This window comes from Anabrus simplex, chromosome 3, assembly GCF_040414725.1.
Source record: "Anabrus simplex isolate iqAnaSimp1 chromosome 3, ASM4041472v1, whole genome shotgun sequence".
Classification (NCBI taxonomy): domain Eukaryota; kingdom Metazoa; phylum Arthropoda; class Insecta; order Orthoptera; family Tettigoniidae; genus Anabrus; species Anabrus simplex.
Window position 1 is genome coordinate 31,795,690 of NC_090267.1, and position 23,314 is coordinate 31,819,003.

At 41.0% G+C, this 23,314-nt stretch overlaps 1 protein-coding gene across 1 annotated transcript; it reads right to left on the reverse strand.

The window, feature by feature from the left end:
* Positions 1-17,462: 17,462 nt before the first annotated feature.
* Positions 17,463-19,636, reverse strand: LOC137498932 (uncharacterized). The gene is made up of 2 exons (XM_068226782.1): positions 19,492-19,636; positions 17,463-18,058 (listed from the first exon to the last, which is right to left on the reverse strand). The coding sequence occupies exons 1-2, from the start codon at positions 19,634-19,636 to the stop codon at positions 17,463-17,465; spliced, it is 741 nt and encodes a 246-aa protein (XP_068082883.1).
* Positions 19,637-23,314: the final 3,678 nt, after the last annotated feature.

The window sequence follows — 23,314 nt, forward strand, 5'->3', positions numbered from 1 at the left end:
ATGTTTCAAAGCGTGTACACATCACCCTGAACTTCTTCCGCTAGATTGTACTCCTATCTTAGCATAACCTATACGCGCGAACTTAAAGCATAACAAATAACGATGTTTAACAGCGTGTACACATCACCTATTGATTTTGCATGCATCGACTATTTTTTTACCGCCAGAGTGTACAACGATCGCATATGTGTATTGCTAACGTATGTGTATAAAGTTAAAGCACAAAGAATAGCTATGCTCCAAAGCGTGTACACATCACCTATCGATTTTGCATGCATCGACTATCGTACTAAACTTCTACCGCTAGAGTGTACAACGTTCACAATTGTGTGCTGCTACATATGTGCGTGAACTTAAAGCACAAAGAATAGCGTGTACACAACACCAGTCAATTTTGCACGCATTAACTCTTGTACTAAACTTCTTCCACAACAGCGTGCGATCATCGCTTGTGTGTGCTGCAATCTTAACATAACCTATGTGCATGAAGTTAAAGCATAAAGAATACCCAAGTTCAAAGCGTGTACACATCACCTATCGATTTTGCATGCATCGTCTTTCTTACAAAACTTTTTCCACTAGAGCGTGCAACAACCTTATACGTATGATGCTAACTTAGTATAACTTATACGCATGAACTTAAAGCATAAAGAATACTGATGTATAAAAATCTTGTGAACATAGCAGCAGCAGCAGTAAGAATAGCAATGTTTTAAAAGCATGTACGCATTGAATATCGATTATACACGTATCAACTTCTTCCTCTAGATTGTGCTGCTACCTTAGCATAACCTATGTGCATGAACTTAAAGTACAAAGAATAACCATGTTTCAAAGCGTGTACACATCACCCTGAACTTCTTCCGCTAGATTGTACTCCTATCTTAGCATAACCTATAAGCGCGAACTTAAAGCATAACAAATAACGATGTTTAACAGCGTGTACACATCACCTATTGATTTTGCATGCATCGACTATTTTTTTATCGCCAGAGTGTACAACGATCGCATATGTGTATTGCTAACGTATGTGTATAAAGTTAAAGCACAAAGAATAGCTATGCTCCAAAGCATGTACACATCACCTATCGATTTTGCATGCATCGACTATCGTACTAAACTTCTACCGCTAGAGTGTACAACGTTCGCAATTGTGTGCTGCTACCTATGTGCGTGAACTTAAAGCACAAAGAATAGCGTGTACACAACACCAGTCAATTTTGCACGCATTAACTCTTGTACTAAACTTCTTCCACAACAGCGTGCGATCATCGCTTGTGTGTGCTGCAATCTTAACATAACCTATGTGCATGAAGTTAAAGCATAAAGAATACCCAAGTTCAAAGCGTGTACACATCACCTATCGATTTTGCGTGCATCGACTTTCGTATTAAACTTCTTCAACTAGAGTGTGCGACAACCTTATAAGTATGCTGCTAACTTAGTATAACTTATACACATGAACGTAAAGCATAAAGAATAAAGATGTATAAAAATATTGTGAACATAGCAGCAGCAGGAAGAATAGCAATATTTTAAAACCGTGTACGCATTGCCTATCGATTGTACATGCTTCAACTAGAGTACAAAACTTCTCCCGCTAGAGTGTGCTGCTATCTTAGCATAACCTATGTGCACGGATTTAAAGCACGGTGAATAGTTAAGTTTCAAAGTGTGTACACAACACCTATCGATTTTGCATGCATCAACTCTCGTACTAAACACATCCCGCTAGAATGTACAACGTTCGCATGTGTTCGCTCTGCTACTTTAGCATGACCTATGCGAACGAACTTAAAGCATAAAGAATAGCGATCTTTGAAAATCTTGCGAACATAGCAGCGGTAAGAATAGCAAGGTTTAAAAGCGTGTACATATCATCTTTTGATAATGCATGCATCTTCTACTAGAGCACGTGACCATCGCTTGTAAGTGTGCTGCTATCTTAATATAACCAATGTGCACGAACTTAAAGCATAAAAAAAGTTATGAGTAAAAATTTTGTGAACATAGCAGAGTGTTTACTACGTAGGTGTATACATTGAACTTTGCATGCTGAAGCAGCATACTACGTGACCGTGACGTCACAGCCACGTGCTCTTGTTTAGTAAACCAAGCCACGTGCTTCTTTGACAGCTGTCTTCTTGACGGACCCTAACCTCACATTGAAGGACAATAGAGCGTCGCTAACCGCACTGCTGCCATCTTTACGGCGGTAAACCTCAAGGCTGCCACCTTATGCATGTTATAGCGCGGAATTTAAAATCCAACAACAGAACGTCGCTAACCTCACTCTTGCCATCTTTACGGCGGTAAACCTCAAGGCTGCCACCTTATGCATGTTACAGCGCGGAATTTAAAATCCAACAACAGAACATTGCTAACCTCACTCTTGCCATCTTGAAAAGTTCAGTGTTCCAAACACTAGTTCGAAAAACGTAACTCATCGCACCTCGGGGATTTTATTAGGTAAGACGTAACCCCTAGGTTCCATTCCTTGTTCTGAACATAAAACCATTTACCAATAAAGATTAATTTTCTACACTTAACAAAGTACAAGCGTTCTTGCTGATAGCGATCGATGAGGTTGTAGTACCCCCTAACATGTTCTAAACACATGTTGTATTGAGTACAGTGTTCGATTCTAGTCTTGATCACTTATTTTGTGTTCTGAACACATCGATCAATGTTCTGATCACATGTTGTATCGAGTACAGTGTTCAATTCTAGTCATGATCACTTATTTTGTGTTCTGAACACATCAATCAATGTTCTGATCACATGTTGAAGTTAACAACATCGATTACAGTGTTCTATTCTAGTCTTGTTATGTTTCAATCTGATCAAGGGTATCCCATGACATATTCTAAACACATGATGTATTGAGTACAGTGTTCGATTCTAGTCTTGATCACTTATTTTATTTTCTGAACGCATCAATCAATGTTCTGATCACATGTCGTATCTAGTACAGCGTTTGATTCTACTCTTCTTATGTTTCGAAAGTCTAAACATGCACAATAATGTTATCGCTGCACACGCTTGCCTTCGCGATGCAGGTTTAAACTTGTTCGATATAAAGCTATGCCTTGACATAAGAGGCGGAGGAGGAGGTAGAGAAGGAGGAGGAGGAGGAGGAGGAGGAGGAGCATGATAAGGCCTTAACAGCCTATGTATAGTCGCCATTGTTTAAGGATGATAGCTGTCAAAAGAATTTTTCAAATTATCCACCACCACATTTCAGCTAAAGAGGGCAGCAGGGTGCTCTGTTGATTAAGCACATAGAATTTCAAATTGCCCTCCACCGCATGCATAACAGCAGCTGTTAAATCATTGGTCAGAAAAATTTTGTCCGTTTTGCTCTACGATACACTGCTTTCGAGATATTTAACATTTTGCATTTAAACCCCAAATTTAATGAATCGAACTAGCACGACACGTTAGCCTCTAAGCTAAGAGCAGCAGCCATCTTGCGCAAGCACCCTTAAAGCGTCTCATAAGGAGTTGTGTATAGCCGCCATCTTGTGTCCGCCATCTTGCGCAAGCATCCTTAGGGCGTCTCTAGTCATCTTGTGCAAGGACCCTTAAGCCACCTCATAAGAGCAACCGCCATCTTGCGCAAGCATCTCTAGGGCGTCTCATAAGGAGCCATGTATAACCGCCATCTTGCGCAAGCATCCCAAGGGAGTCTATGTATAGCGGTTATCTTGCATAAGCACCTTTAAGGAGTCATGTATAGCCACCATCTTGTGCAATTAGCGTCGAGAGATAGCTGATGTAGAATTTTTCTTTTTAAATTATCCGCCACCATATTTCAAAAGGAGCCATGTATAACCGCCATCTTGCGCAAGCAACCCAAGGGAGTCTATGTATAGCGGCCATCTTGCATAAGCACCTTTAAGGAGTCATGTATAGCCACCATCTTGTGCAATTAGCGTCGAGAGATGGCTGCTGTAGAATTTTTCTTTTTAAATTATCCACCACCATATTTCAACTAAAGAGTGTAGCACTGTGCTCAAAGATGGCGGATGACAGCTGACAAAAAAGCGCGTGAGTTTGTTTACTAAACAAGAGCACGTGGAATTTGCCGCCACCACATAGATGGCAGCACGGTGCTCTCTTGATTAAAGATGGCGGATGACAGCTAACAGAACTTTTCAAATTGCCCGCTACTACAGAGAGCAGCACGGTGCTCTGTAGATTAAAGATGGCGGATGACAGGTGATGAAATTACCCGCATGATAGCAGCACAGTGCTCTATTGATTAAAGATGGTGGATGACAGCTGTCAAAAAAAAGCACGTGGCTTTGTTTACTAAACAAGAGCACATAGATTTTTTTCAAATTGCCGCCACCACATTTCAAAGGTATCTAGCTAAAGAGCGCAGCACAGAGGTTTGTGATGCAAGATGGCGGATGACAGCTGTCAGAAAAAAGCACGTGAGTTTGTTTCCAAACAAGAGCATGTAGAATTTTTCAAATTGCCGCCACCACGTAGAGGGCAGCACGGTGCTCTCATGATTAAAGATGGCTGCTGTCACGCGGAATTGCCTGCCACCACAGGTATCTAGCTAAAGAGGGCAGCATGGTGCTCAAAGATGGCTGCTATCAAAAAGCATTTTTCAAATTATCCGCCTCAAAGGTAAGTAGCTAAAGAGGGCAGCACTGTGCTCTATAGATTAAAGATGGTGGATGACAGCTGTCAAAAAAGCATGTGGATTTGTTTATCTCACGCTAGTGAGGTTAAGTTGGTAGCACTAAGGTTTAGGCCCGTCAAGATGGCAGCACTGCGGATGATAGCTGTGACGAATTTACATCTACTACGATAAAGAGGGCAGCACTGTGCTCTATAGATTAAAGATGGCGGATGTCAGCTGTCAAGAAAGCACATGGCTTTGTTTCCAAACAAGAGCACGTGGAATTTGCCGCCACCACATTTCAAAGGTAAGTAGCTAAAGAGGGCAGCACGGTGCTCTCTGGATTAAAGATGGCGGATGGCAGCTGTCAAAAAAAGCGCATGGGTTTGTTTCCAAACAAGAGAATGTAGAATTTTTCAAATTGCCGCCACCACATAGAGGGCAGCACGGTGCTCTCTTGATTAAAGATGGCTGCTGTCACGTGAAATTGTCTGCCACCACAGGTATCTAGCTAAAGAGGGCAGCACGGTGTACAAAGATGGCTGCTGTCAAAAAGCATTTTTCAAATTATCCGCCACCACATTTCAAAGGTAAGTAGCTAAAGAGGGCAGCACTGATCTCTATAGATTAAAGATGGCGGATGACAGCTGTCAAAAAACACGTGGCTTTGTTTACCTCACGCTAGTTAGGTTAAGTTGGTAGCACTAAGGTTTAGACCCGTCAAGATGGCAGCACTGCGGATGACAGGTGACGAATTTTGCAACTACTGCGATAAAGAGGGCAGCACAGTGCTTTGTAGTTTAAAGATGGCGGATGACAGCTGTCAAAAAGCACGTGGCTTTGTTTACCTCTCGCTAGTTAGGTTAAGTTGGTACCACCGAGGTTTATTCCCGTCAAGATGGCAGTACTGAGGTTAGCGATGCGTTGTTGTCTGTCAAAAAGCACGTGGCTTTGTTTACAAATCTGTCAAAAAGCACGTGGCTGTCAAAAAACACGTGGCTTTGTTTACCTCATGCTAGTTAGGTTAAGTTGGTACCACTAAGGTTTAGGCCCGTCAAGATGGTAGTACTGAGGTTTGCGATGCGTTGTTGTCTGTCAAAAAGCACGTGGCTTTGTTTACAAATCTGTCAAAAAGCACGTGGTTGTCAAAAAACACGTGGCTTTGTTTATCTCGAGCTAGTTAGGTTAAGTTGGCACTACTGAGGTTTAGGCCCGTCAAGATGGCAGTACTGAGGTTAGCGGTGCGTTGTTGTCTGTCAAAAAGCACGTGGCTTTGTTTATCTCGCGCTAGTTAGGTTAAGTTGGCAGCACTGGAAGAGGCCTCTGGCTGAGGTGGAGGAGGCCACTGGGAGGCCACTGGCTGAGGAGGAGGAGGAGGTGGCCACTAGGAGGCCACTGGCTGAGGAGGAGGAGGAGGTGGCCACTGGGAGGCCACTGGCTGAGGAGGAGGAGGAGGTGGCCACTGGGAGGCCACTGGCTGAGGAGGAGGAGGAGGAGGCCACTGGCTGAGGAGGAGGCCTCTTCCGAGAGCCGGAGGAGGAGGAGGCGGCCGAACCCGTCTATTATACTACTAATTTCTGGTCCACCCATTCACCACATGCGCTTCTTATCCCTCTGTAAATTATGGGAGCGACATTGTTGTTATGATTGAAATATTCACCCATTTTTATTAAAAGCGTTATTAGATTTTATGGGAAACTTATACGAAGGTGAATCAGAAATAAGTTACACTTCAAAGTTATGGCCATTTATGAAACCACCAACACATACGCAACACGCCCATGGCAACATACAATGTAAGTTCACTTTTCCACATAGTCCACAAAAGACATTTCTCGGAACGGTCAACCAACTTTTCCATTCCTGTTGCGTAGAAATCTCCCTCAGCGCTATGTAACCTGGAGACAGTTGCTTTCACCCCCTCATCGTTTCGGAATCTTCGTCCACCGAGATCCTTTTCCAACTTATCGAACACACGATTATCGCATGGCGCTAAGTCTGCACTGTAAGGAGGATGTTTCCATACCTCCCACTTGAATCGCTACAGCAGTCCGGACGTTTGGCGGGCCGTGTGAGATGTTGCGTTATCGTGCAACAAAATCACACCGGCCGCTCAATATTCTCCTCCGCTTTTCTTTACTTGCCTTACGCAAACGGTTTAACGTTTGACAATAAGAAGCCATGTTGATTTTCTTGCCTTTCGGCATAAATTCCACGTGCACCACGACCTCCATATCGAAGAACACTGTCGCCATTTGCTTTCCTGCTGAAGGTTGGACTCGGCCTTCTTTCGTGATGGTGATGTGGTGTTCAGACATCCCATCGGTATTCTCTTTGTTTCGGGGGTGAAGTGGTGGATCCACGTTTCATCCCCTGTGATGATTCACCGCAAAATCTCGTTGTCCTCCACAGTATACCGTTGAAGAAATGCCAGTGTCGATTGGAATTATTGCTCTTGTGAACATCAGTGAGCAGACGTCGAACGCATCCTTGACACAATTTACGAAATCCAAGGTGATGGTGAACAATGGAGAACACACTGCCGTACGAAATGTTCAGAATGCTGGCAATTTCCTGCAGTGTAATGCGCCGATTCCCTCCAATGATCGTATCCACACGGTCAAAATCTGCAAGTGTAGTGGACGTTGCTGGCCTGCCTTTGCGATATCCGTGCGTCCAGCGTCAAATTCTTTCACCACTGTTAAAGAAATTGAACGCCCACATATACAGCAGCGATTTCATAATGAATGACTGTGCAATTGAGCAATTTAGACCCCAGAAATATGGTCGTTGCACGCACCTCCAATTCGGAGTGAACCTACAGTTGACACGCCATTGAGCCTAACCCCATCTGCGCACACAACAAGACGGGATCCCACACCAGCCCTTTTATCGGATGTGTGGGCAGTTACCGTAGCCTGCTTCGCAATGACCACGTTCAAGACACTCAGCGTGCTCTCGTGGCGAGCTAGTGTAACTTAGTTTTTGATTTACCCTCGTAAATAGTATTATGGTCAGTCCATCAGCGGTAACGCTGGTGGGATCCTCAACAGCCCTGCCATCACCTGTCGTACATGGCCTAGGCATCACTGAAGAGGCGTACTAGGGAAATGAGGTGTGAGGTAGTTTCCGGTAAATAGCAGAAAACCGAATGTTGAGTATTTACCTCATGTCAGTGTAAAATGACTTAATTTACTCACTTGATCGTTACAAACTGCGGCGATGTTTTGATCACATCAAGACGAGAGGAATCGTGGACCAAGGAATTAAGCGCAAATTCACATTCACCACGCTGCAGGTTACCGAGCAGTCCTGCCCAGGTCCCATTTTCATCCGGAAAGCCGACGAACTTGTCGGGCACAGCAAGCAGCCGAAGACTGTTTTGAAAGAAAATACACAGAATTCTCATGCAGGTGATAAATAAGACAGAAAATATCAAATAGTTTACATACGATCATATTATATAGGTGTATGCATAAGTTTTTGCCAGTTTTTGTGGTAAAGATAACACGCAAGTTTCAAGGGAAATTCATTTCTTGTTTATTCAAAATATTGGTCATCGGCTTCTACACACTTCGCCCATCTTTCAGGTAAGTTATGAATACCATGCCAGAAAAAACTGCTCGCCATTTGCAGCAAACCACTCGTCGAGCCATTTCTAAATTGCTCGAAAATGCTGAAGTGCTGTTCCGTGAGCACCTGCCCATTGATACGAACAGGTGATAGTCAGATGACGCCAGGTCAGAGCAGTACGGCGGGTACGGAACGATTTCCCATCCAAGCGATTTCAAGGTGCCTTTCACTGGTTTTGCTGTGTGAAATGGCGCATTGTCGTGCAACAAAATCATTTTGTCATGTCTTCTGGCCCATTCCCGTCGTCTTTCGAGCAATGCGTGATTTAAATTAATAATTTGTTGGTGATAGTGTTGTGCATTAACGGTTTCGCCGGGCTTCACGAGTTCATAATATACTATAGCACTCTGGTCTCAGCAGACACAAAGCACTGCATTTCACATTGAAGTCACCACGTTGAAATTGACTCACAAGTTATAATCGATGGAGCGTGTTCACGATATGTTTCTATCAGCAAAGGATGACTTTCCACAAATATTTCCTTTTGATTATATAAGCTAAACAATGGAATGCGTGCCGCAAATGTTCTTTTTCAGAATCAAAGGTCGTCAGGATCACTGAACGGTACAATACAGACTCTAGTGTTTGGCGGACTCAACGTGTGTGTGTTGGTAGCTTAATGCCAGATGAACAAACTGACGCATGCGTCATATTCATACGCTGCGTACAATTCGCTGGCGCTATCTCTTGGTTAAACCGGAAAACCCTTTTGCATACACCTGGTGATAATAATACTAGTAATACTTCTTAATTATAGACTGTTATGCCTTTCAGCATTCAGTCTTCAGTCATGTGTGGATTTACTAAACCTCTCCATAATCCTCTATTTTAACTAACTCAGTGACTTCTTTCAGTTCTAATCCTCTAATTTTTAAATCGATAGAAATTGAGTCTAACCATCGTCGTCTTATTCTCTCTCTACTTTTCTTACCCCCCACGATCAAATCCATTATTCTCCTACGTAACCTAGCCTCCTCCGCTTGCCTCACATGACCGCACCACCGAAGCCGGTCTATGCGTAGAGCTTCATCAATCGACTGTATTCTTAATTTAGCCCTCACCTTCTCGGTCCGTGTACCCTCCTGCCATTGTTCCCCGTGTTTGTATCAAACATCATCTTCGCTACTTCCATGTCTGTTACTTAAAATTTGTGAATATGATATCCTGGGTCAACCAAAGAAATTCGGTCTTAAAACAGACCGTTGTAGAGAGAGTTTCCCCCGGGAGCTGACTTCTTTCTTACATAATACTGTTGGTCGCAACAGCGGTAGATTTATGCACCTTGAATCAATCTCACTTACTATACTACCATCATGGGAGAAGGCACATCTTAAATACTTGAAATTATCTACCTGTTCCAGCTTTGCATTCCCAACTTGAGATTCAATTTTCTTAGGCTTCTTCCCTACAGACATCACTTATGTCTTGGAAAGGTTAATTTTTATTGCGACTGTACCGCGAGGTACACCCGCACTGTTCATTCAAATAAAACGCATTGAAGAATGCCATCTTCAGTATAAAACGTATAACAATTGCGCAAGGAATTTGAACGTTTGTCAACATATGTCTCTACAGCAACTTATGTTATAACCTCTAGTGTGAAGAGGAACTATTAAAATCCTAAAGTAATTTTTATTTTAAGGTTTACTACACTGAGTTGTTTATTCTTTGTTTTTGCTATGTTAAAGTTGTCAATATTTCGATCACTTCCCGTCAACTTTGGAGGCTGGCCAATTAAAAGTTGTGTATATTTTTTAACCAATGAGATCCGTTGGGTAGTTATTTAATTACCCATTGAAAATTGGGGGTGTGACGGGCCTTAGTCCAGAGCTCTCTAGAACCTTACTCACGCGTATAAAAGTTGGCACATTTTTCGACCAGGTTGTCTTATTGATCGTCCAGGCTACTGAGTGTATGTTAATAGAGGAGGCGGGGGCTTCTCACCCATCATCGGGTATTCCATCAGCTTAAGGTAATGGCAGCCATTTTATAACTAAGTGATAGCCTCTGAAAGCTAGCTCGAGGGGAAGGATTCCAATCTTTAATATTGTAACCTTAAATTTAAAAAAAAATGTGAATTTCTACCTTCTAATGTAAATTTTAAACAAACCTAAGAAAGTTAGCCGAAATCCGAGAATAGAGGGTGTCACACCCTCTCGAGTTCCCGGTCAACTTGGCCTTGAGGTGACTATGATTTTGTAACAGTTTTCTGCCTGTAACTTTTGTAATTTACAATTTTCTCCATCTAGTCACCTCAGTAGCATAGGATTAGCCTCTGTAACCCCGGGCCAATGGCCCAAATAGGGTTTTTATCTTTTAATTGCAAACTTCAAGGAGTGCAAGTGTCCGCCGCTACATCACTTTGATTTTGGGCCAGTAACTTTAACCTGTTGCTTTCCACTAGGGCCTGGTAGAATGGGTATTCGATACCCCTGCAAAATTCTATTTCATTCCTTTATGTTAAGAGGTTAGATGGTTGAGTATCTAAGAGAGTGAATAATGTTTGAATTGTAAAATGAAGGTTTTGCCTTTGATAGGCCTGGACCATTCTGGAACTAGGTATTCAAGTGTAAAATTTTAATAGAACAAAGGCGCTCCTTCTTTGTAATGACTAAATGGTGCTTTTGAAAGGCCGGCGTGGTCTCCGAGATAATTTTTTTGAGAACAGGGGTGCTCTTGAAACATTGTATATTTTGAATACTCTGTTGAAGAAATTGGGAGGTTCGTCTCCTTGATGTTCTTTTGAAGGAGCCGCAGCGCTCAGGAAGAATGTGTAGTTAGGGACCTTCAAGCTCAAACTTGTTGTTATTCGATATTTTTACGAACCTTGTACCTGAAATACAAATTTGTCTTTAAAAAAGAGATAACCGAGAAAGGAAATATAACACAAATTTTAAAATTTTAATTAATCTATTGACTGTCTTAGATAGACCCATTCATGCCCGCACCTTGCTTCACCTCTGTCCACCACAGTAGCCCAGTAACAAGTGGTAGCAGAGCGTGGTTGAATGGGTTAGCCCCTTTTGATGGCTAAACATAGATATCGCTCCAAACTATATACATTTTCTTGGTTGCTGGAAATTTCCAAAATTCATTAGATTTTCTATCAACATGTCTGCTCCTCGTGAAGTCCTTGAATCCGGGTACTTGACTTATGAACTTCTAATTAGGAAGGTCCAATCGGGAGGCATGGTTGTGGCATTGCTGAGCTTAAGGAATCTTTAGAATTTTCTATTCTTATCCCGGTATTTGGGGAGAAAGAAATTGATGAGGCTGTATCCACTATCACAAACAATACCACTGAGCTAGCGTTTGTAGTTAGTTTTTTGAATTGAATCGACTACAGAAACTCACTGTATTTACATATATGGCATGAAATAAATTATATTATTGACATAAATATGTCTTACGCCTGGGGGTTTTAACATAACGCAACAAAATTTGTGACGGAAATGTAACCATAGCAACCGTCCAGGCAGTGATGTATGATGGATGATCAGACAATGTTACCTAGTAAACGTACAGGCTGTGTTTTGTGGCTGATTGCCGTCTGATATTAGGAGCCGTTGATGGATGGCCATGACTAGGAGACATTTTATTTTCACAAAGGGAAAATCGGTTTCTTTTTAAATATATGTCATAGAAAATTACCACGGGCACGAAAGACAACATCGTCGTTCACGTAAAACACATTATTTTTAAATAGCACATACCCGCGGATTCACCCACGTTCATTAATTCAAACCAAACCAAACCCCACGGCACTTAACGCCCTTGAAAGGGCTTTGGCCTGCCCAGAGACCGCTGCTCAGCCCGAAGGCCTGAAGATTACGGGGGGCCGTGTGTTCAGCACGACGCATCCTCTCGGTCGTTATTCTGGGCTTTCGAGACCGGGGCCGCCATCTCATCGTCAGATAGCTCCTCAATTCTAATCACGTAGGCTGAGTGGACCTAGAACCAGCCCTCAGGTCGAGAGAAAAATCACTGACCTGGCCGGGAATCGAACGCGGGGCCTTCGGGCGAGAGGCAGACACGCTACCCCTACAGCACGTGGCCGGCTTGAAAGAGAAAACCCCTCCCAGCGTGGGGCTCGAACCCAGAACCCTTAGATTAAGAGTCTCATGCTCTATTTACTGAGCTAGCCGGGCTTTTATTAATTCAAGCTTTAGATATTTTTTCAAAACATACTATGTTCAAGAAAATTAAAAAGTTACATTTATTGACAATTGTCCTTCCATGATGTATAGTGTGCTTGCCTTTCCAACTCTTGAACAGCCCACGTCCATTTGACCACGGGAGAAGTCCTACAACTTCAAGAGTTTGTCCTTGTCCGCTGTTGATGCACATAGCGAAATTCAAACAATTGTTTTGATATGATTTTGGGCTGGAGGTCAACTTGGAACAAGCTTCATCAGTTTCCGAGCATTAGGTCAGTAGCTTCATCTCCTCACACTGGGCTTTCTTTCTGTAACTAACAAGGGAACACATACATGTGTTTCACTCGGATTCGGTTGAAATCTCGCAGGAATATTCGTGGGAGGCAGTAGAATGCTAAGGTGAAAACTGCATGTCCCCAGCGCAAGTTTAAACGCCAAAATAGAACAAATAAATAGTCGTAAAATTAGAAGTGCCGCGGGAGTATCTGGGTGTGGCGGAGAGGGAGGGAGGAGCGAAGCAGCGGACGTGAGCAGCGTATAGTCGGGCTGCTCGCTCGAGCCGAATGAATGACCACCCACCCCCACCCTCCCGGCCACTCTCCTTTACTACACCGCACTTCGCACATACCTCGTATCTTCCCGATTACAAAACGCAAAGCAGATCAAGAGGTGCACATTGGTTAGTCGTCCGATGAGACAACGTTCTTACAATGACAGGTAAAATCTGACGTTCTTATAGTCATTTTTATGAATGGTGACTGTATATTTACTTTAACCATGTATGGTAATAATTGATTTTTTACACCTTGATACAAAAAAACGCCCACTATAGAAGTCATTCAATCCGTGGAATGTAGTAATGTGCCTTCAGAATAATTGTTTTGCAGAGTGTGACAAAAAAGAAACCCCATTTTCTGAAGATGAAAGGAATTTGGGATTGGAATGATATCGTAAGTAGATCAATGTATTTATGTATATTTACTTTTACGAGAAAAACAACCGTTCACAGGAATTGCGTTCTTGTCTCTGTTTTACAGGTCTAATTGCCGACAGGGTTTTGGATACCGATATGACAGTGGAACTGGATGCACCGAGCTCGATAGCTGCAGTCGCTTAAATGCGGCCAGTATCCAGTATTCGGGAGATAGTAGGTTCGAACCCCACTGTCGGCAGCCCTGAAAATGGATTGCCGTGGTTTCCCATTTTCACACCAGGCAAATGCTGGGGCTGTACCTTAATTAAGGCCACGGCCGCTTCCTTCCCACTCTTAGCCCTTCCCTGTCCCATCGTCACCATGAGAACTATCTGTGTCGGTGCGACGTAAAGCAACTAGCCAAAAAAAAAAAAAAAAAAAAAAAAGGAACTGGATGGCACATTGGATATGTCAGATGATGACTTTGATTTCGAGGAAGACAATATTGAAACACCGTTATTTGGCCTCGTCTCCAAAAATGTTGCTCCTAACCCTGCATCGACAACAACGGCTGAACGATGCCTAATCCCAATAACTTATAAGAAGAAGGTCGTCGAATATTGGCGAAACAAAGGCGGGAAACAGAGGAGCTTCGCATCAGTGAAACACAGGTTTTGTAAATTAAAGTTCCGGCGAGAGCTTTACAGGTGGGAGCAACAACTGAAAAACGGAGGCACGATGGGAGAAAAAAAATTTGTTACGAAGAAGACTTATCAAAAGTTCAAAGAAAGTAGACAACGAAACAAAATTGTTCACGATATAAATATTAAAAATGGGCCTTAAAGTACGCTCGTCTAGTTAACTACGACATATTTCGAGCATCTCATTCCTGGGTAATGAGTTTTAAAAAGAAATTCAAAATTGGATCAAGAAAATTTTGCAAATTCGTATCTAAAATATACCAATTTGAACAAGAAGATACTAATTGTAACGTTACACTGTTTGTTGAAGAAGTGTCGCAATTAATAGAAAGTCGCGGCCCAGAGTGCGTGTTTAATACTGATCAGTCTGGTTTTCATGAAGAGTTCCATTCTGGCAGGACCCATAATGAACCAGGAGAAAATGTCGTATTAGCGGAAGCACAATCTATGAATTCACTAACTCATAGCTACACAATACAGCCAATAATTTCGGCAGATGGACAACTCCTGTCAAAGTTGCTAGTGGTGTTGAAAGAAAAAATGGCATATTTGGTCCTAATATAGAAAGAAAACTATTTACCGCACCAAATGTGTACACTTTACCTTCAAAGTCTGAAAAACTGACCAAAGAACTTGTACAGAAATGGTTACGGGATGTTTATTGTGAGCTAGTACCAGAGTACAGTGTTTTAGTTCTCGATTCCTGGACCGGACAGAAAGAAGAAAATATTTTAAATGCTAAAATTGGGAGTAAGAAAATCATTAATGTTCAAACAATTCCGAAATGTGCCACTGGACTTATCCAGCCGTTAGATGTTTTGGGCTTCCGCATTTGGAAGCAATTTATACGTATTTTGTACGATTTCATTTTGTTAAACTCGTTTTAAAATTGCAATCTTTGTCGCACAACCAGTTCTCCTCTCCGCGTATTCGTAGCATGTGGCAGTACAGGTGGTACAAATGTGGCTATGTTAACAAGAAACCTTCACAATTTGTTAATTCAGTCGATTATTGTTTCAAAGAAGAGCCTTCCTATAATCAATGTAATACTTGTGAAAGCGACAGCGAGTAGTATAATAAGCGGGTTCGGCCGCCTCCTCCGCGGGAAATTTGAATAATGGCGGGAAATTTGAATTTTGGCGGGAAATTTGAATTTTGGCGGGAGATTTGAATTTGTAAACAAAGCCACGTGCTTTTTGACAGCTGTCATCGACAACAACGCATCGCTAACCTCACTGCTGCCATCTTGACGGGCCTAAACCTCAGTGGTACCAACTTAACCTAACTAGCGCGAGGTAAACAAAGCCACGTGTTTTTTGACAGCCACGTGCTTTTTGACATACAACAACGCATCGCTAACCTCAGTACTGCCATCTTGACGGGCCTAAACCTTAGTGGTACCAACTTAACCTAACTAGCGCGTGGTAAACAAAGCCACGTGCTTTTTGACAGCCACGTGCTTTTTTGACAGCTGTTATTCGCCATCTTTAAACTACAGAGCACTGTGCTGCCCTCTTTATTGTAGTAGATGTAAATTCGTCACCTGTCATCGGCAGTGCTGCCATCTTGGCGGGCCTAAACCTTAGTGCTACCAACTTAACCTCACTAGCGTGAGATAAACAAAGCTACGTGCAGCTGTCACCAGCCATCTTTAATCTATAGAGCGCAGTGCTGCCCTCTTTAGCTACTTACCTTTGAAATGTGGTGGCGGATAATTTGAAAAATGCTTTTTTGACAGCAGCCATCTTTAATCACCGTGCTGCCCTCTATGTGGCGGCCGTAAATTCTACGTGCTTTACAAACCTATATGCTTTTCTGACAGCTGTCATCCGCCATCTTTAATCCAGAGAGAACAGTGCTACCCTCTATGTGGTGGCGGCAAATTCCACGTGCTCTTGTTTGGAAACAAATCAACATGCTTTTTTGACAGCTGTCAACCGCCATCTTTAATCACCGTGCTGCCCTCTTTGTGGCGGTGGCAAATTCCACGTGCTTTACAAACCTATATGCTTTTCTGACAGCTGTCATCCGCCATCTTTAATCCAGAGAGAACAGTGCTGCCCTCTATGTGGTGGCGGCAAATTCCACGTGCTCTTGTTTGGAAACAAATCAACATGCTTTTTTGACAGCTGTCATCCGCCATCTTTAATCACCGTGCTGCCCTCTTTAGCTACTTACCTTTGAAATGTGGTGGCGGTAAATTCCACGTGCTTTACAAACCTATATGCTTTTCTGACAGCTGTCATCCGCCATCTTTAATCCAGAGAGAACAGTGCTGCAATCTTTAGTTGAAATGTGGTGGCGGCAAATTCCACGTGCTCTTGTTTGGAAACAAAGCCATGTGCTTTTTTGGACAGCTGTCATCCGCCATCTTTAATCACCGTGCTGCCCTCTTTAGCTACTTACCTTTGAAATGTGGTGGTAGTAAAATGTACGCGCTCTTGTTTGGAAACAAACCGGCAATTTCGTTAGCGGTCATCCACCATCTTTAATGAACAGAGCACCGTGCTGCCCTCATGCGGGGCAATTTCGTCATCCGCTCGCATACCCGCAGTGACGCATGTTTAGCCTTGAACACACACATACTACTGTTCAAAACTTATTACAACTTGAACTGCATACTAGTGTTCGATGTTGTTGAACACTGCATTGTATAACTAGAATCGAGCACTGTTTAGAAAGAAAAACAAAATATCTTCTCAACATACTTACTAACTGTTCTTCTTCCTCTATGTGAGGCCGCACACCGGACGCGTCAACATCTGCAACGCAACATGAAAAACGACTCGCTTGTTTGTCGCACTCGTGATACAGACTTGTGGCCGCACACCGGAGAAGCATGTGCCTGCATCAATACGCTACGCATTATCAGCTGTTAACATGGCCTCCTCGAGTGAAGATGATGTTTTGCTGTACATGTGGTTGAAATTGCGTAACAAGAGGAAAAGAAAATAGATTCATGATTTTAATGTGTCGTGTGCTCAACATGATGCTGATACCTTAGCGCATGATTTACTAAAAGATCCGGTAAAATTCCAGTCATACTACCGAATGTACCCCGAAAGCTACACAGAACTTCTTCAGAAAATTTCTCCATTATTAAGAAAACAAGACACAAACTACAGAAAGGCTATAAGTCCTGATGAAAAGCTACTTATAACACTAAGGTAAGTTCAAAGCTTAGAATAATAATTTGTTGTTAAAATAATTAAATTATTTATTAGATGATGAACACAGCTGCGAAATTGTTCATATTGACAAAGTATATAAATAATATGTGTGCAATGTTTTGGTTTTTTCACTTATAACATCATACCATACAGTGCTGTCTTTGTAAATACGTCTTATCAGTATGAGTGATCACGTTCTTCCTCGTTTTCTTCTGGTAAATTCTCTGTATACGAGAATGGTGAGATAGTATATCAGGAGCCCGTCTGACCACCGTAATGCAATACGGAAGTTGATGGATGGGAATGAGTATCACTACATTGAACATTCCTGGCTGATCCGTACAGCATGTCATTTAATTTTTGCTGCACAAACAACTTAAATGAGCTTTTAGCTGCAGGTGATAATTTAGCCACATCTGGTAGCAGGCTTTTGAAAAACAACTCATCAGGGTTATTACACTCCGCTTCAGCCGTACGCTTTGTTTTCATCTGAATATATGAAGAGAAAACTTCGTCAATATCCATTATAATGGCGCTTCTTTTTGTATCTTTTCTACGTGTTCGAGGTAGCGGCTGCATAATTTCTTGAGCACTATTCTCCTCGTCGTTTTCTTCTGTCATGGCCACTGATGATGGTTGTTCCTCTGTAGCAGATTGCTCCTCTTCATACGGATTTTCTACGTTTCCCACTTGTCTTGTTGATTTCGTAAATGGTGTCAAAAACGCCAAGTAGTCTGCAAGATAGTAGGGCTTTTTGGTTACTGCTGCTGAACCACTGGTAGGAGCTTGCCTTAAGTATCTGGACCAACAGTTCCTACAGTTTCTCCATTTGTCTTTACAGGTGGCCACTGCAATGAGAAAATACACTTATTATTATTATTATTATTATTATTATTATTATTATTATTATTATTATTATTATTATTTATTTATTTATTTATTTATTTATTTATTTATTTATTTATTTATTTATTTATTTTATTTCATATAAAGGATGTCCTTGAGGCCAGAGCCCTATAGTAGGACTATACCTACAATAGCTATACCAATGAATGCGTATTAACACATAAAAAATAAATTCACAACAAACATTTTATAACAAAAACAGTGCAGTTCAATGATATTAAATTTATAGAATGTGTGTATATGAGTGCAATTGTCAATAGTTTAATTTGGCTAAAATAATTTTTTACAAGCTTTTTAAAATTTAATTTAGCAGTAATAGTATTCATGGTCCTTTATTTCCAGGTACTTAGCTACTGGCAACAGCTTCAGATGATTGAGCTTTCAGTTTAAAAGAGGAGAAACAACAATCGGATGAAGTGTGTTCGGCAGTATGGACAACACTTCAACCTGCACCCTCAAAGGAGTTATGGGAGAATATTTCCGAAAGATATTTGGAACTCTGGAATATGCCTAACTGCATTGGTGCCATAGACGGGAAACACGTTCGTATCCAGTGTCCGAGAAACAGTGGCTCATCCTTCTATAACTACAAGGGCTATTTTTCTATTGTTCTATTAGCTTTGGTTGATGCAGATGGACTTTTCATTGTTATAGAAGCTGGTGACTATGGCAGAAACAGTGATGGTGGCGTGTTGCGAAACTCAGCTTTAGGAAGAAACCTTCAGCAGGGCACACTGAATATACCTGATCCCAAGAGGCTACCGAAAGATGATGATCACTGTTCACCATTTCCTTATTTTTTCGTTGGTGATGAAGTTTTCCCATTAAAGAAGCATATCATGAGACCCTATACTCGAAAAGAACTTACAAATGAAAGGCGGATTTTTAAATATAGGCTTAGCAGAGCTAGAAAGAGTGTAGAATGTGGTTTTGGAAAGCTTGCTTCTAAATTTAGAGTTCTCGGTACAGCTATAGCCAGCAAACCTGATAAAATAGACAACATAATACGAGCAATTTGTGTTCTGCATAACTTCATTAGACTAAAAGACGGCGTTTTTAGTGAACCGAGTGTAACAGATAAGGATGAAAATACTGACAATACGATGTGTGTGTTGCAGAGATTGCAACCCTGCAACAGAAGAGCAACAGTTGAGGCTGTTGAATTAAGAAATCACTTGTGTTCTTACTTTATGAAACCAAACGTAGCCCTTTCTTGGCAGAATAAGTACGCTATAGAATAAATATAAATATAGCTGCACTATACATTATCAGTAATTCTGGTTGCGCAAGAAATGTTTATTCTTATATAATTAAACATGTAATTACTGTACATAGACCTAATTAATAAATATGTTACTGAATGTAAGTTACTTACCATTTAAATTTAATTTTTTGGACACTGCATGCCACGCTTTATCCACCTCGTTCTTATTCGAATGTCCTGGTAGCGAATAATCATATATTATTCGATATTTCTCCACGGATTGCACTAATTTAATGTTGATTTGTTCTTCATTCATGCTGGCACTTGTGTTCACTGGTACTGCTCAGAAAAAGCAGGAACAGAACTATACGAGAAGGTGTTTGCTTAAGACATGACGCATAGAAATGGAACATGCAGTGTCTTATCGCTCGTGTCTGCAGCAGGATGCTGATGATATCATCAAGACGCAGACCGGTGTGCGGCGATTTTTGTTTTTCCATTGCTTATCACTGTGCTCCTTTCTGATGCGTCATATCTCTGTGTCGCTGACGTGACTTGACGCGTCCGGTGTGCGGCCTGCCTATCAAGCTACATCTCTATCGAACGTGCATTGCAAAAGCAAGAGTATTGCAAGTTTAGACTTGAACACATACTACCGTTTATAGTTCGATGTTGTTGAACACTGCATTGCAATCAAACACTGTTTAGAAAAAAGAAAAAGAATTCTCTTCTCAACATGAGCTAGACAATAACATACTTACGAATCTGCTCAACGCCTTCTTTCTTGCTTTTCTTCTTTGAGAAATAAACAAAAACTCTATCTTGCAAATAAGGAGCGGGAGGAAGGTAATACCTAACCTAAAATAAAAGAATATGCCAATTCTACATTATTTATTTACATCTTGTATGTACAAGTTTTATCTCGAATCGTTTTACCCTAGTGATGTTTGCGTACTTCTCGATGCAATTCTTGTATGTACAAGTTTAAACTTGCCGTACTACGCTCTCAGCGTACCTCTCGCTACAATATGTACAGTGAATTGTGATGTAAGACAGCGTAACGTAAGTACACACCTCTAGCATAATGTTTACACACACATCTGCTTTATGTAAAGTAGTACCGATCAATACTACTATGCCCCCAGGCTAGAGTGTTGGTAGAATTTGGAATGACAAACCGTTTGCAATCAACATTATTAAGGGCTATCTTACTAATTAAATGAGTGTACAACTGGTGCTTCTTGCTTCTAATGACAGACATTTGCTTATGCAAAACAGGTGGATTACTTTTAATGCAATTGTTATAGTTTTCAAAACTTAGCTGATTCTGAACGACATTCTTTTTAACCCCCTTCAATCTCTTTATTTGTAATTCATTTAAGAGTTTTATGCAATATGACTTGGATTTAGTACCTACAAATGAATCGATAATATTCCCTGCACATTCATCTTTCATTTTACCTAGAACCTTTTTGTTCACTAGCGGTAGATGATATTGATTATTTGCAGGATAGTTACTCGTATCAAACCTACCCAAGTCTGGCTTTATATCATTGTAATAGTCATCAGTTTTGATTTGATAAATAAACGAATCGGTATCTGTGTAGAGCAATTGCGCATTATAAGCGTACTTCTTCATCATATAATCGTAATGGAATTCATACATGAGTGTTTTAGCCAATTCAAGTACTGCGAAGCCGACGTAGGTAGGTTTGTCATACTTAACCTTAACACGATTCATCTGTATAATAACTAAATTCTCATGTATGATGGTGCAGCTGTGGAAATTTGGTTTACTTATTAAATAGTTAGCACCATACCTTTTTTTAATATTTCCCCAGTTTGTAATCAATTTTACATCAACGCGTTTGTCAACATTTTCCATAGTCTTACCAAACACACTGTTATTCATGAGCTTGTAGAAATCTTTTTCAAACTCGTTAACCGCATTCGTTCTTAAATTATTGTTCAGATCGATATATGGCTTTAGCCACGGTGACTGATTAAATTCTAGTACGCGATGAATTTTGGATAACTTCAAACCATGCTGCAAACACTGTTTTAAATTTCGGTAATGAATGATATATTTAGATTTATCGCATAAATTAGCAATTAGCATTTTCGTCGTTGATGCGATGTACGGGGGCTTCATATTTTCAGGGCAGAACGGTAGGTCATTATGAGAAGTGTGTAACTCTTTAGGATACTGTAAGTCAACTTCGAGGAAATAGCCTTTATCAGCTTCATCGCCTAGGGCGTGCAGCAGTAAAGCATCAATTTCACACTGCGTTAGCCAGCGGAAACCACTCACCGGTAGATGCTGACTCATCGCCCACCCATACTGATTATTAGCATCGAGATAAACGATATACTGAGATTCCTGACTAGAATCGAAACTCGGCATGTACTTATTATTTGCCTTGGAATACCGCCCGCTGCACTGACTTAGACCGCCTCGAATAGATGATTTTATAAAGTGCACCATATCAATATCAGTAGCAGTTCCAAATTCACATCGCGTCCCAACTTAACCCAGGCGCAGTAAAATACTGACATGGGTCAAGGCTGTAGGTTTTCTTGCCAACACAGCGAAAATTTTCAAAAACATCAGCTAACAAAAGTACATCTGTCTTTAAATATAAATCGTAGTATTCACCCAGCGTTTGAATGTGGAACTGCTCCCAGATATGTTGTGCATGTAAATAGTCATCATCACTAATATCTGCTGAATTCAGCGAGCTGTAAAAGGATTGTTTTGATGGTAAGGCACGTTCTTCGAGGCGTTCTAAGCAGTCGAGATATTCATAACAAAAAACACCCTTACGCCGAAGTAAATTAAACTGCTCTTCTTCGGGAAAAACGCGTCGAATTTCCGTAAATTGTTCAGGCTGTAAATGACTAGAAAGTTTATCGAGGCTACTCGCCATAAAGCGAAACGAGTCAAGGAATCTCAGTTTTATAGAATGTTCAGCATATACTTTTACAGACTTTGCAAACGCAATGTACCGCTCTTTATTCTGAGGGATTATGTCTACTTTTTCATCTGAAGCTCCAAATTGTGAAATGATGAAATGAGAGTCGTAACCAGATAAGTTATGAAAAATTACAGGGATAAATTTTGGAACTCTATACTTAAGATTACAGCTATAATGAGCGGCACATCTGTAGAAACCAGTTAAATGATCATGATCAAAAACTTTAGGGTCATTTCGGAAAATCCCCCATCACAAATGCTACACATTGTAGCACGTTCATGACCATTTAACTGAATTTCGGTGAGTGGCTTCATAGGAATATTACTATTTAGAATATGACCAAGACGAACTGCATCACTTTCAAGTCTTTCTAAAAATACTTTAGCGGCATAATGTCCTCGATATAGCTCTAACTTGTTAAGCGTACTATCGTAACTACACTTGATGTAATACGCGAAGCTATACGGGACATGCATGTGCGTAGTATTAGTGAAAGAGTTGTCAGGATTAGGTGAGCATGTGTTGCATGGCGTGAGGATGGCTTCAAAGTCTGCATAAATCACGAACGGTACCCACATCTGCTTGTGAAAATTTGTAAATTTTAAAACATTATTGCCTGTAGTAGGTATGTACATGATTGCAGTCATTCTTGGAATGCTCCGTTAACTGATCTTCAGTTCTAAAATACTGCAAGCATTCATCACATAGCCACTTTTTACACTTATCTTTTGACAACTGACTACCAACAAGTCTACTCAGATTTTTAATCCAGCAAAAGTGCCTATTTTCACTTTTTTCAATACAGAGTAAGTTAACATGAGTACTCTTCATATGACATGTATAATACAGAGGACCTACTACAGACTTTTTCTCTACACCATACACATTAATGCTAATGTTATTTAGTTCCTCAAAGCGCTTAATATCCTTTATCTGCACAGGAAATTCTATACTATCGAAATTTAGCTGCGTTGAATAGTGTGGATAGGATGATGTTCTATTCGCTACATTCGATTTAG

Excerpts from the sequence above, each read along its gene's own strand:
- LOC137498932 (XM_068226782.1), bottom strand. The coding sequence starts at position 19,636 with ATGAATGAAGAACAAATCAACATTAAATTAGTGCAATCCGTGGAGAAA. Across the intron at positions 18,059-19,491 it reads CAAAAAATTAAATTTAAATG|TGGCCACCTGTAAAGACAAA; the intron begins GTAAGTAACTTA and ends TTCTCATTGCAG.